The 14,092-nt window shown below is 35.5% G+C and overlaps 3 protein-coding genes across 8 annotated transcripts; all 3 read left to right on the top strand.

Annotated features, from left to right (window-relative positions):
* The first annotated feature begins 137 nt into the window (after positions 1 to 137).
* On the top strand, positions 138 to 2,799 carry LOC103488423 (uncharacterized). 5 transcript variants are annotated; one of them, XR_537441.3, is made up of 4 exons: positions 152 to 337; positions 489 to 642; positions 2,121 to 2,408; positions 2,487 to 2,700. XR_537441.3 is itself a non-coding variant. In XM_051082150.1 (3 exons), exons 1-3 carry the CDS (start codon positions 214 to 216, stop codon positions 1,861 to 1,863), a joined length of 483 nt encoding a protein of 160 aa, XP_050938107.1. In that variant the 5' UTR covers positions 138 to 213; the 3' UTR covers positions 1,864 to 1,928. The 5 variants fall into 5 exon arrangements, 4 of the variants coding, with proteins under 4 accessions (XP_050938107.1, XP_008445367.1, XP_008445365.1 ...); XM_051082150.1 differs by lacking the exons at positions 2,121 to 2,408; positions 2,487 to 2,700 and adding an exon at positions 1,659 to 1,928 and having other exon boundaries at positions 138 to 337; XM_008447145.3 differs by lacking the exon at positions 2,121 to 2,408 and having other exon boundaries at positions 150 to 337; positions 2,487 to 2,799.
* Positions 2,800 to 4,136: 1,337 nt separating this feature from the next.
* Positions 4,137 to 12,866, top strand: LOC103488424 (phosphopantothenate--cysteine ligase 2-like). Of its 2 annotated transcripts, none has more exons than XM_008447148.3 (10): positions 4,137 to 4,277; positions 8,429 to 8,622; positions 8,885 to 9,008; positions 9,096 to 9,140; positions 9,232 to 9,317; positions 9,605 to 9,657; positions 9,804 to 9,863; positions 10,500 to 10,601; positions 11,168 to 11,287; positions 12,216 to 12,866. In XM_008447148.3, the coding sequence occupies exons 2-10, from the start codon at positions 8,478 to 8,480 to the stop codon at positions 12,477 to 12,479; spliced, it is 999 nt and encodes a 332-aa protein (XP_008445370.1). In that variant the 5' UTR covers positions 4,137 to 4,277; positions 8,429 to 8,477; the 3' UTR covers positions 12,480 to 12,866. The 2 variants fall into 2 exon arrangements, with proteins under 2 accessions (XP_008445370.1, XP_016900047.1); XM_017044558.2 differs by lacking the exon at positions 4,137 to 4,277 and adding an exon at positions 6,710 to 7,043.
* Positions 4,276 to 7,154, top strand: LOC103488425 (pentatricopeptide repeat-containing protein At1g19720-like). Its single transcript, XM_008447149.3, has 2 exons — positions 4,276 to 6,695; positions 6,854 to 7,154. The coding sequence occupies exon 1, from the start codon at positions 4,352 to 4,354 to the stop codon at positions 6,377 to 6,379; it is 2,028 nt and encodes a 675-aa protein (XP_008445371.1). The 5' UTR covers positions 4,276 to 4,351; the 3' UTR covers positions 6,380 to 6,695; positions 6,854 to 7,154.
* Positions 12,867 to 14,092: the final 1,226 nt, after the last annotated feature.

Genomic DNA, 14,092 nt, shown 5'->3' with positions numbered 1-14,092 from the left:
GCAATCAAATGGCATTTGGGATTGTGGGCCGAACTTGCCCCAAACTCAAACAATTTGGTTTAGTTATTCTTTTGTAAAACCGAATTAATTTGGTTCTAGTTTCAACCGGGTTTGAACCAACCAAACCTAGTATTGAGCCAAGAAAAGGAACTGGTAGAGCCCCCGACGGGGATTGATTGCGTGGCTGACTTCCTGTGGAACCGAGCTCTTCCAATGGAGTCGTCGTCTTCCTCGTTTCCATCTTTCGAGTATTCTCTTTCTCATTGGGATTATCTCGACCTATACATACTACGTCCGATCCTCGCAATTCTGTTCACTTTCTCCTTGATTTCTCTCGGTATTACGTTCTTCTTCCCTTTGATCATTTTGTGTAATTTATGTATTTTGATGTCTATTTCTGCTTAGCTTTTGAAATTTAAATTCCGATTTCTATTTGCGTAGTATTTATCCAATCATGTGTTGCATTGTTAATTGGTATGGTTCCGTAGGTTGGTTTTTGGCGTGGAAGCTTGTTCTCGTTCACGTCCCTCTGGTGCAGGAAATTTTTGGTCTACGTAAGAAACCTGCCAAGTCAAAACCTCCGACGCGCAGACTATCGAAGTTTTATGATAGTCTGAATTCCCAAACTTCGGCTTCTGGCTGGTGAGTTCTTTTTGTTACACTTGCTATTCGTTAGCTACACTTACCTGGAACTTGTAGCTAGGGTTTAACCTTCAAATGGGAGTTGACAAATGTAAAAAGATAAGCATTATATTCGTTTTCTCTCGTTATTATACTTTTCTCTCATGTGAAATCTCATATCAGAAACCTGGTCACCTCATAACTTAAACTTAATTACATGGAAAGGGAAGAAAGTACAAAATTCAATGCTACTTACGAAGAGTCTCAAAATTGGTTTATTTTTCAGATGCTGGAAGAATGGTCGCCTATTATGGGTTTGATATTATATATATAATGTAGATGTTTATGTATAGTGCTTCATGCAATACATAGTATAAAAGGGTAGATCATGATATTGTTACAATTTTCTTTGAGATTTTATCTCTGCATATTTAGAGTTTTCATCGCTTGCCCATGTTTCTGCGTCGCGGGCCCAAATATGAGCATGTGTACTGTATTCTTTTGTTAAATGATTTCAAACTGTCAAGTATACTGCTCTTGTGTTCTTAATATATAGATGTTCAGTATAGGCTTTAGTCTATATGATTACTGGAAGAAGTAGTAGACCATTATATCTCTGCTGTGCGGATAACATCCTCAACTTTATTTACTAAAAGATAGATAGTGTGTTTGAAATACATCCTCTAGTGTTTAATTTAAAAAATAAGTCATTTTGTAGAAAATTAGAGTTAAAGTGGCTGTCAAACATTCTATTTTTTGAAAAATGCTTCAATAGCTTTTAAAGTATATTTTAAACCATTCTTATAGAAAAAGTTTAAATAACAGTGAGTTTTTTGAAGCACACTTTTTTTTTGAATCAATCCGAATGGGCTCATAGTTTTGAAGCAAATATTTTGCAATCCATCTTACAGCCAATCTCGGTCATGACATGAACGAGTCACCTTCCTTCCACCTGCTTCATCTTTCAGTCCACCTTTACCATTTATAAATCATTCTTATTATCATCTTGACTACCTATAGCTTGTACTCTGTTTCAGTCTCAACTTATCTCGCAGCCAATGTTGGTTGGACACTTTTCTTGCTTACCCATCTTGCAACTCATCTCGGTCACCATTTCCTCTATGGCTTTCACAATCATTACCCTATCCCTATTCTTTTGCAGTGTTCTCTCACCCAAATTTCAACATATATCAAATCTCGCCAAGAGATGTCTGTACTGGAATATATGTAGTTTTGCTGTAGTTTTCACTAAGAGTGAACCAAAGTGTTATATCTATTATTTCTGGGTTTGTTTGTTTGTTTTTAAATCCCCTATTTTTTTTTCACTTTGAGGTGCTATCTATGTTCCGTTCCCTAAAATGACATTTCTTCCAAACTCTCTTTACTGATATATGTTATCTGTTAAAAAGTATCTACTGATCAATGTTATCTGATGACCCATGGATGCTTGTTGGATAGTGCAGAAAGAAGTAACTTTTGGCTTCAATAATAGTAGATAGGTTTTGTGTTTACAGATGTTTGAGCTTGGAGGCCATCTTAAATGAATTGCAGAACTTAAAACTAGGGAAGGAAAGCAGTTCTACTGGCCAATTGTTTGTGAGGACAAATTGAAAAGGTCCCGTTTCAAGCTTGAGATATGTATAGCTCATAGTGAAAGTTTGTTCATACCATTTTTTTAAATAGAAATGCACGTTTTCTGGTGGGATGACATTCTGACAGAAAATTGGATTAATTACCTATGTCAAACAATATATATGGTTCCAAGTTTGTTCGGATGACTTTTTCAGGTACTTAGAAATATAAAACAATTGATTACATTTTTAAGCATTTGGAAAGTTGTTCTAAACAGATTTTTTTGACACAAGGAATGGAGCAATGTCATGATCTCGGACCACCCAAGTCTAGATGGTGGATTATATTACCTATATCATGTGTATACCCAACATGTATGATCTCGCATAGTAAAACTTATGGAACTATGGTAGTAGTTTTTCACTCTATTCATATCGTTGGTGATGTATTGATAGTTTAGTGATAATTGGAATACATTTTTCTTAAAAGGTCAAGTTCTATTTTTCATTTCGAAATTGTTGTACAAAAGACTATCTTACCAAGTCTACAGTATGTATTATTGAATTTGACTAACAATAAAAAGAAAGACTTTCTCACATTCGCAAAGCTTTTGTGGTTTGTTGAACTTTACATATTGGGGTGGAAATTTTAGTTCATGTTGGCTAATTAAATAGTTAATAGTTAGATTTCTCGTTAACTTTGCATATGATTAACTTCATGTGATAATTTTAAATTTTGAATTTAAATGAAATATAAATTTTCTAAAATTCTTGAATTTCAAAGTAAAGGTTTAAACTTAAACCAGAAGAATAAAACTTTATATCCTTCTAGTTTAAGTTTAATCTAGTTTAGTGTTTGTTTGACAAATTGAATAATTTGAAAAATTTCTAGTTTAGTGTTGTTTGACAACTTGAATAATTTGGAAAAGTTTAGTTGGATGAGTAAATCTCATCCACCTTTTGGTTCATCTTTGTGTTTTCTCAGTCAACCAAATGTCTACTTATTAATTTAGGTGAACTATGTGTTTTCTCTAGACATTCTCTTGTTAATTTAGGCGCTACCATCAGGAGAGATTAGGCAGTCCCTTTCGGGGAAATTTTAAAAAACGACATTGTTTTGGTTTTATATTTTAAAAGTACTACACTTTTAAAAAACTCTCATTTTTTTTTTCTTGGGCAATCTCGACCGAACTCGTCCCGAAGATTTTTAAAATCTCAGGGCAATTTCATTAATGTCGTTTGAGATTCATCATATACATGAGCCCAAATTGATGAAATTGCTTAAATTCATCAAACAAAATCACGTGCATTAAGTTAATTAAAACAAGATACAAAAACTACTCAAACAACCTTAAACTTCAAAAATAACCCATCCACCTCAGATTTCACAAATTAACCATGAACCCTAAACTTAAAACAAAATCCTAAACTATCAAATAATTCAAATGGTTCAAAGTTAATTAGAGATCTAAGCTTAAGATACACTACATAAGGTTTATTGCGTAAAAATCAATCAATCTAAGAAAGTTTACGAAATGAGAAGTTTGGTTTCGCAAAATTGAATATCAAACGTGCATGTAACTAAGTGTATCTTGGTAATTTTAGCATAACCTTGATTTTGAAAATTTAAAACAAAACAAAAAGCACGGGACGAGTCGAGCCGAAATTTGCTTAAAAAAATAAAAATAAGAGTTCTTAAAGGAAAATCGACAAAAATAGTAAATTTTAGCATAATTTTAGATTTTATCAATAATAGATATTGATAGACACTGATATACTTCATTTTCATGAACGTGAATAAAAATTTAACATTGTCAATAATAAATAGAATACACAATTTTTCTATATATTATAAATATTATAGTTTATTTTACCATAATTACAAATATCCATTTTTTTAAGTAGTGCGCTGCTCTTTAAATATAAAACCAAAGTTGCGTCCTATTCTCCTCACGTCCGAGAGCGCCCATTTTGAACTCTAACGTGGCGAAAGCTCCACAGCAGTACGGTGTATTGACTCGAGATTCCACATTGTCATTGTCACCTTGCTGTTTTCCATCATCCATGGCTCCTACGCAGACATAGGTACATCTTTTAATTCCGAGCTCACAACGCTTTCTTCTCCCTGCTCCGTCTTCAATTTTTGTTTTCCTTTGATTATGGCAACTCCGTTGGATGGTTTTGTTTCCTCGAATAATGCTTCTCCTCGCCTTCCATCATTCCCCAAGTTTCACTTCGACCTCTATCCCAATTCTAGCTTTTCTCGAAATTCCATGAATGTAGCTTGTAGGATGCATTTCAATGCGGTATGGGCCCGTAATAGACCCAATTGTCAATTTTCTCCAATTGCTATACGTACGGATTGCGAAGGTGTTAATGTCCCAATCCCTGGTAGTTTTGTTTTGTTTGATCATAATTCCCAGGTTGTTAAATTAAATGCTTGTCGAGTTGATAATTTGTTTGGAAAGAAGCTGACTAAGTTTTACGTCAAGGATGTTAAGTGCGTGGATGGTGACAGTAAGGTGTTCGATGAAATTCCTGAGAGAACGCTGCCAACCTATGCAGCTTTGATTAGGGCGTATTGTCGATCAGAGAAATGGAATGAGCTCTTTGCTGCATTCAGATCGATGGTTGATGAGGGTATACTACCTGATAAATACTTAGTGCCCACGGTTCTCAAAGCATGTTCCAGAAGACAAATGGTGAAGACTGGTAAAATGGTTCATGGGTATGCCATTAGGAAGAGGATGGTCTCTGATATTGTTATTGGAAATGCTCTTATGGATTTCTATGGAAATTGTAGGGATTTGGGTTCTTCGATCAATGTTTTTGATTCGATGAGTGAAAAAGATGTGGTTTCGTGGACTGCGCTTGTCTCTGCCTACATTGAAGAAGGTCTTTTGAATGAGGCGATGAAAGTATTTCACTCCATGCAGTCTAGTGGGTTGAAGCCCGATTTGATATCTTGGAATGCACTGGTCTCAGGGTTTGCTCGATATGGAGAGACTAATACTGCTCTCACATACTTGGAAGCCATGCAAGAAGAAGGATTGAGACCAAGGGTTAATTCATGGAACGGAGTCATATCAGGCTGTGTTCAAAATGGATATTTCAAAGATGCTTTGGATGTATTTATTAATATGCTGTTGTTTCCTGAGAATCCAAATTCTGTTACTGTTGCGAGTATACTACCAGCTTGTGCAGGGTTGAGAAATCTAGGTTTAGGCAGGGCTGTTCATGCATATGCTCTTAAGTGTGAGTTGTGTACAAACATTTACGTCGAAGGATCATTAGTTGATATGTATTCGAAATGCGGACAAGATGATCATGCTGAAGAAGTTTTTGCCAAGGCAGAGAAGAAAAACGTTACATTGTGGAATGAAATTATTGCAACTTATGTGAATCAGGGAAAAAATAGTCAGGCGTTAGAACGTTTTAGATCAATGCAGCATCATGGACTAAAACCTGATGTTGTAACCTATAACACACTGCTAGCTGGATATGCAAAAAATGGAAAGAAAGTTGAAGCATATGAGTTGCTATCTGATATGTTACGAGAAAATTTGGTGCCAAATGTTATATCTTTAAATGTTTTAGTGTCTGGATTTCAAAATTCTGGGTTAAGTTATGAAGCTCTAGAATTATGCCAGACCATGCTATGCACGGGCTCCCTTCTTAACAAGGCGATTGCTTTTCCGGTCATACCAGATACCGTCACTATAACTGCTGCTCTGGCAGCTTGTGCTAGCTTGAATTTGTTGCACAAAGGGAAGGAAATCCATGGATATATGTTGAGGAATTATTTTGAAAACAACCACTTCATTTCAAGTGCTCTAATTAACATGTACGCAAAGTGTGAGAATATTGATTCGGCAATTCAAGTATTTAGCAGAATAAAAAACCGGAATGTAGTTTGTTGGAATGCTTTGATTGCAGGTCTTTTGAGAATAATGCAGCACGAAGTGGCAGTTGAACTTTTCTGTCAAATGCTAGTAGAAGGCATAAAACCAAGTTCAGCCACTTTTTCAATACTTCTCCCTGCCTTATCCGAAAGGGCAGATTTGAAAGTGAGAAGACAGCTGCATTCCTATATCATCAAAAGTCAGCACCTTGAATCACGCAACGACCTTGCAAATGTCTTAAGTTCAGACAATTTTGATGTTGGAGTTTTGCTTCATGGAATATAATGCACAGTATTGTATGACCATATAAAGGCCGTTCTCTCTCCCCCAAGGAAAGAAAACGGTCGGGATTCCCTTTTTCCTAGTACCTGTATGAAAATATTAGATGAAGATTGAGGCAATGAAAGATAATTCTGTATTATGAAGAGTCCAGTTCAGCATGATACATCTGACCCGCGTTTGTGGCAATCAGCCAAACTTTGGTTTAAATAGATGGGACTTCCTTCAGATGATGAGGCACGACATCTGAATCACCACCACGGTTCAAGGGGAACTTTCTTGCCGGATGGAATGATGTTTAGAAAATGCATCTGGTGCTAAGGTGCGTGCTATGCTATTTCATTGCAAGGAAGACTTTAATATATACCTCCCAGCGTCTTATCTCTAAGATGCCGGACTGATCGAGCATTACCATGCGTATATCCTCCTAAGAGTACTCGTCTGGACTTGGCTCTCTAACCCATTGCAACTAATGCTCAGGTTTTCCTCTTTCGAGATTACATCCAAGATGCAAATCCATGCCATGGTTAAGTTTATTGAGGAGGCATGTGCTTATGGAAAATGAGTAAATCCTAAGTTTCTACCTTTTAAAGTTTTCAAAATGGAAAGAAGTCAAAGTGGGAATGTGGATGAAGATGAAAATCCGAGGAGGATACACATACAAGACAAGGTTTATATATAATTAGTCTTCGGCATCTTTTTTCAGTGCTCAAGAATTGATGTTGCATCTCAATTTTTCCACTAACATTAATCAATTGAGAGATAGAGAGAGTTGACTTCATATCGTTATTTGTATCTTTACTCGCGGGAATTTTTCAGTTTGAAATATCAATATTTCGATATGAAATGATTGACTTTTTAAATGCTTAAAAGTAATTACAATACCACGATATTCCAAACAAGTCACCTTTAAATGCCACACTTCACAAACTGCATCCATATAGCCACATTTTCTATTCCAACAAATCAAGACATGACAACGCCACCATCACAAATTGAAATGAATGATTATGTTCAGTAAAAGATCTATTGTTTACAGATATTTAATCCCTAGATCTATCAGGAGCATTTCCATTCATGTTGTTATTTGAACAATGAGATTCTAAACGTCCAATTCTTCTAAATGTCGGGATTGAAGTTGTATCTGAATTATTTGTCTTGAAGTTCGTAGACATTGAATTCGACAACGTATTCAGTTTGATATTTTTCACTGTTGGATTGTGTTCGTTTGATAATTTCCTCTCAAAGTTTGAACTGTGGTCAAACCCATATTTAAGAATCGCAATTAAAGATAAACATGGCAGGAAGAAAGAGAACACGATAGAGAGAGTAGTGAGAACCGGAAAAGTCTTTAAAAGAGACAGACAGGTAATGTAGGTGGGAGAATGAAAATAGGGTAGAGTCAAATATTCCATTATCAGTTCGAAAAAGATTAAGCGGACGGCAGGGAGTACAATCGGTAACAACATCAAATCGTGCAAGATGCATTTCGGTTATTGATAAATATTCGAATAGGGGAAAAACCCTAAGATTTGAACTTCTGAAGCAATTTTCTACCGGTATGAGGTCCAGTTGCTGAAAGCTTGTAATTAGCTTCTTGAATTTAATTTTCCTACCCATATCTCGGTTTTTTGTTTGAAACTTCTGTGATTTATGTCACTTTTAGAAGAAAACAATAGATATAGGTCTGGCGATCTGGGAACGAACAAGAAAGAATATAGAACTGAGAAACAGAGCACAAAAAATGGGTTCGTCAAACTTGAGTTCGGTCGGTCTAGTCTTGTGTAGCTCGTAAAATAGATTTGCCGTTCGAAGCGAAATTTTCCCTTCTAAAAGTTCGATATTGTAAATTGATGTTCAACTCGACTTTATTTTATATATTCATTAATGAAGTATAATATTGATTATGGAGGAATTTGCTTAACCATGCTATTTTTATTTCCCTTTTCATATTTCATACATGCAATTCTTGACGCAATTATTAATTTACTTATTTATATTTTTGTTATTACTATATAAGTATTTGTGCCTAAATTTTGTTCTTTTTGCATTCAGACTTCATACTGTGGTTTTAGATAGTGATTCTCTTTGAAGACCTTTCCAAATGGATGTAAACGGACTGCAGAAAGCGCAAGAGGCCCTAGATGCTGAAATCAAATCATTTTTTAATTCAGCTCCCCCTTTGAGGAATATTGAGGATATCGGCAAAGATTTAAGAAAATTTGTTGAATTTAATTCACCACAAGCTGGTAAGTTCTCTCTTCGTTAATCTCTTAAGCATGTCTTTTTGTTTTGATTAGTTGTTATTCCCTAATATTTTACTGGGGATTACTCAATCTGCTAGCCTGCTAGTGTCCGTATTATTTAACACTTACTTGGCATTCTGGAAAATTACAGATATGTTAAGAACTATATTTGAAGTAAATGGAATAAACAAACCATCCTAATAAATTGAGGAGTTGTAATTTTATCTAACTTGTTTCATTGGATCAATTTTGCTTTGAATTATAGGAAATCAAAGTGCCAGGAAAGTTGTTTGTGTGACATCTGGTGGCACCACAGTTCCTTTAGAGCAAAGATGTGTTCGCTATATAGATAACTTCAGCTCAGGTCACAGAGGTGCAGCATCCACAGAGTAAATGGCATTACATTTCAACATGTGTTACACTAGAGACTACACATTGAGTTTTCTTTTTTAACCGATCTTGCTAATTTCTCTTAGGTACTTTCTGAAGGCTGGATATTCTGTTATCTTCTTATACCGAAAGTATGCACTTATCTTTGGTGGAATCGCATGGTGTAGTAATCATTCTACAAGCTTGATACTCTCCTGAGCTAATTGGTGGTTCTGTGATCAGGGGAACCCGTCAACCATATTGCAGTTTGCTCCCTGATGATCCATTTCTGGAGTGTCTTGAGTTCACTCAGGAGTCGGGTATACAAGGTTTGTGATTTTCTTTATCCTTAAGTTTATCGTATCCGTACCCTGTTGGTAACAATGACAGTGTCATATGTTCTTGATGGGGAATTAACTGCCTGCGTAATCTGTGGAATTTGTCAATCACTTTGAATTGGATATTGATTTATAATTCGGAAAACTTTATGAAGAAATTTCGTGTTGCCAGGGGCCCAGTTTATGTAACCTTTATCTTCTAACACTTCAATTTTCATGTTATTGATTAATTGTTTCAATTCATGGTTCTCATGACTTAAATTCATTTCAACATTCAGCGCGCCAGCCTTATTCGGAAGCAGTTAAGAATGCAATCAGTGAGCATCATGCTGTATGGACTATTCGATAGTATTATCATCACTCAATTTAGAGTTTAATTGTTCTTTATCTTTCCCGTGTACTACTATTATCCCGTATCTAGCTTAGTTGATGACGAAATACCACTGATTAGGAAATTTAGAAATTTGACTATTGCAGGCAATAGCAAATGGCACACTTCTGAAACTTCCTTTTACAACGATTTTTGAGTATCTTCAGGTAATTTTCCTTTGTCTGCATGTGTGTACCAGGTAGTGTTATGCCCATATTTGTGTGGTAGCTGCGGGAGTGATTTGTTATAGAGAACATGTACCTTATTTTCGGCAAAACTTCGGTCAAAATTTACAATGTCTTTAAATCAAAACCTCAAAGTTGCATACAAGTTTTGTTGAAAGCATCGTGGTGTTCACAAGTAAAAGCATCACTCTAAATCCTCAAAGTTTGAAGGGATGAAGCTTTATCAAACTCTAAGAGCACAAGGGAAGAAAATAGTTCTCTTGATCACCTTTCATTAGAATTTAGACACAGATAAATAAAGTTGTATGTACATATCATATTTACAAAGGAAAAAAGACTTTCACATACTGTTCCCACAACACAGTGGAAAAGACACAAAATCAATTAATCCATAGTTTTTAGTAAATAAGTGCATCTAGCTTATACTTTCAACAACCTTAAGTAGAAACATATGAAGCACATGCAAACATAGGGAGCTAAATATTCTTTTTTATCCATATCTTTTTTTGCTAAGTTTATGGCCTCTACTAACTAGGCAAAATTTGGCCGCTTGATACATTATCGTCATCTGTTTTCTTCTTTCTTTCTTCCTTAATAATCTTATTATTTATCTTGCAGATGTTGCACCTGGTTGCAATATCAATGAGGAGTGTTGGACCCCATGCACTCTTTTATCTTGCTGCAGCTGTCTCTGACTTTTACGTTCCATGGGAGAGCATGGTAATGGTTTAGCATGAATCAGAGAAAACGAGAATTTAATTCTTCTCATTTCTTAATTTCTCAGCTGTTTCACAAATTAGAGAGAGAGAAGTCTGGATGGTAGTGTTCTGACTTGCATTTCAAATCTTTTCTTTGTCAAGAAAATATAAAGTATTCACATAATTAAACTTATCATTTTATCAAGTTAAGTTCTCGAGTAAAGTGATAATTTAAAATGACATAAAAGTAGGAGGTCCTGTGTATATATATATTCTTTTCTTCTTTTGGTATATCCCTCTCCCTTTAGTTTCTCTCTGTCTCATTGTGGAAGGTAAAAATTTCAAGAAGGCTAAGCTTTGTATTTGGAAGGTCAGGCATTGAATTGTTAAGATTTCACATACAATGTCAGAGAATAAACGATAATCATGAATTCAAAATTTTCCCTTGTTTAAGAAAACAGGGAGTTTGATATTGTATTTGAATGCTACTGGTTCTCAATCGTCAAGTGTCAGTTTATTGGTTTAGTCATTCATGAAACTACTTTTAGATTAGTGCCTTCATCCAATATTTTAGTCTTTCCATTTCAGGCAGAGCACAAGATTCAGTCAGGATCAGGGCCTTTAGACATGCGACTTGTTCAGGTGCCAAAGATGCTATCAGGGCTGAGGAGTGAGTGGGCTCCAATGGCGTACTGTATATCCTTCAAGGTATGTTCTGATGTTCGAAACATGTAAAGTTTCCTCCCCCCCTGCCCCCTCTCAAAAAAAAAAAAAAAAAAAAAAGAGTAAGACAATGAGGTACGGATGAAAGCCCCATCTGAAATTTAAAATACTGTCCATTTTGCTAAAGTAAACGAATTTGAGGAATCTACATATCTCCCCAACTTTCCTCTGGAGACCATAGTTCTTACACACCACGGTCCATAGGTCCGTAGGAGGACTGGAATGGAGTTTCAAAGAACCATTCTTCTTTTAACAAATGACTGCCGCACATCAATTGGTCAAAAGCCAGTTGAATGAATTTAGGGACATCTTGGTTGTAGTTCCTAAGACAATTAAGAAGCTTACATCGATAAAAGTCAAGGAAGGATAATGGAGAAGATATGTGATTAATTTCTTCATTCCTTTCACTCCCCGACAGATACTTATTAGGTGGAGAGGATTTTGGGATTGTTCATTTGCCGAGTCTTGTCTGATATATTATGTCCCATAGAACCCATCAAAAGGTCTCCAAACAACCTTTAAATATTGGAGAATTCAATAACCAAATCCCTGAACCAACAGGAGCCTGCAAACTAACCAGAAGCCGCTCATGTTTACATACCATCGTCGATCAGATTTTCTGGATAGAATGCCTATTAGCAAGCTGATAATTGCTATTATAGGTCGGGGATGGGCAATTACTAGTTTCTTTCCCTTTATCTTTTCTTTTTGATAGCGACTGAACCTGAGAACTCCACTATTGTTGGGTTGGTCTAACATTATTTACTCGAACTTGACATACATAACATTGCAATGGCCCCATAAATGTCTGAAACAAGGATGCTTTGCAACAATCATGCCATTGTATCGAAATTAAGAGCCATTTGTGGTTCTATTCATTTTCACTAAAATCTCTCCTTTGCTTAAACAACAGCTAGAGACTGACGTAAAAATCCTCTTGGAGAAGGCAGATGCAGCTCTGAGAAAGTACAAGATGCATATGGTCATTGCAAATGAACTTTTGACTCGGAAAGAGGAGGTGACTCTTGTCACCACAAATGAAAAGATTCATGTTCGGCGTGACCCGAAACTGGTTGGCGACAACGTAGAGGAACATATTGTCAAACATATTGTCAAGAAGCATTCTGCTTACGTGGATAATTTCGACCACAAAGTCTCAAGGGCCAGTGGATCATAGGAGTAATCGATTACAAAATTGAAAGTCCCTTATCTTTCGGTTATACTTCCCTTGCCTGGTTTACATGGTTCTGCTCTTGGCGTCGAAGAGCAAATCTTCCTCCTGAATTATTTAAGTTTGACGAACGTGAAGCTTTACATAGATGCAATTGTTCTAATTTTACAGATTGTTTTGTTCCTCAATTTCTCATGTAAAAGCTTGTTATTTCACTGATTAGTGAAAGTTAAAGCAGCGGCTTTTAGAGGCATGGAATACAGAGTTGCGTTAATAAAATCATGTCCCTTGTGTCCTTTTCTGTTACTTTTTGTAATAGCAAACTTAGCTGGTTGGATATTCCATTTGAGTTTAATTAGATACCCAACTTCTTTCCTATCTATTTTCAGTTAAGATTAGTCCACGGACTCTCTCGTTTACGATTTTGTTTTTTTGTTGAAATTTAAACTTCTCCTAAAATTCTATACTGAGAAAACACTAGTCAAATTTTATTATTAGTAGTATTATTATTATTATTATTTGTAGTTTTCACATCTTGTCTGGGTTTAGCGGAAATTGGATAACCAAAAATTAAAGAAAAAACTTAAAGGTACAAATAGTAACTGTAAGCTTTATTTTAGAAAACAAAAAATAGTGGTTACCAAATAGGGTTATAATAATCAGCCCAATCTATTCTTCGAAGTTGATTTTCCAATGCTTTTAAATAGAGCAAGTATTTAATTTTTTTTGTAGTGATTTGTTGATGGGAGTTAGGTCATTCTTTTTCATATATATCATAATGAACCAAAATATTTGTACAATATAACAAAATTTCAAATTTTAATAATAGATATTGAGAATGTATCATTGATATTGTCACGTCTCTACTTGAAAATGCGCCTTCTACGTATTGAGTATGGACATGAAAATGCACCCTCTACGTTCTGGGTATGGACATGACTTGGACGAACTGACGTTTCGAGGTGAAACGCCAAAACACTTGGGTGCTTCTTTTAACTTAATTTATACCTTAGGCTTGAACATATTAGTTTAGCTTTTATTATGCGGTGAGACATCAAGCAATATGAAAATTGGTAATCTTTTTATTAATAACTTGCTAAAACACAAGTGTACATCTTACAATTTAAAAGATTACAAAACTTAAGCCAACTACTACTCCACATCACAATAAGTACTTTGTAGCAGTCTTCTCTCGCCTCACCAGCTGACACTTCTTTGCTCAACTTGGGAGGAAAAACTTAAAACATAAGCTAATGGCTTAGTGAGTGACAAGAATTTAGAAATATGTTTTGGGGAATACAATTGCATATAATAAAAGCTTTCTTATTTTCAGGGACGTCTTAATGCCTCACTACACGTTCAACAACACAATAGTCACATTAACCTTTACTTATTCCTAATGTCAAGATATTGAACTTCCTCAATGCTAGAACTAGTGTAATGATTACAACTTTACCATCAGCATTCCTACGGACCCTCATTCAAATCAGTTCTTCGACAATTAACTTGAACACGGACCATGCAATACATTAAGCCATTCTTCTACCCAAGCGGATGACAACCTCTACTCTTATGTGTACGTAATAGCTAACTTTTGATCAAGAATAAGGCTAATGATT

Source organism: Cucumis melo, chromosome 3 (assembly GCF_025177605.1).
Source record: "Cucumis melo cultivar AY chromosome 3, USDA_Cmelo_AY_1.0, whole genome shotgun sequence".
In the NCBI taxonomy this organism is placed as follows: domain Eukaryota; kingdom Viridiplantae; phylum Streptophyta; class Magnoliopsida; order Cucurbitales; family Cucurbitaceae; genus Cucumis; species Cucumis melo.
This window is presented reverse-complemented; position numbering and strand designations above follow the sequence as displayed.

Bases quoted from the DNA above. Each gene is read 5' to 3' on its own strand.
- LOC103488424 (XM_008447148.3), top strand. From the start codon at position 8,478: ATGGATGTAAACGGACTGCAGAAAGCGCAAGAGGCCCTAGATGCTGAA. The intron at 9,141-9,231 runs GTATGCACTTAT...TTCTGTGATCAG, and splicing joins GTTATCTTCTTATACCGAAA to GGGAACCCGTCAACCATATT. The intron at 9,318-9,604 runs GTTTGTGATTTT...TTCAACATTCAG, and splicing joins TCAGGAGTCGGGTATACAAG to CGCGCCAGCCTTATTCGGAA.
- LOC103488423 (XM_051082150.1), top strand. From the start codon at position 214: ATGGAGTCGTCGTCTTCCTCGTTTCCATCTTTCGAGTATTCTCTTTCT. The intron at 338-488 runs GTATTACGTTCT...ATGGTTCCGTAG, and splicing joins TTTCTCCTTGATTTCTCTCG to GTTGGTTTTTGGCGTGGAAG. The intron at 643-1,658 runs GTGAGTTCTTTT...ACTCTGTTTCAG, and splicing joins CAAACTTCGGCTTCTGGCTG to TCTCAACTTATCTCGCAGCC.
- LOC103488425 (XM_008447149.3), top strand. From the start codon at position 4,352: ATGGCAACTCCGTTGGATGGTTTTGTTTCCTCGAATAATGCTTCTCCT.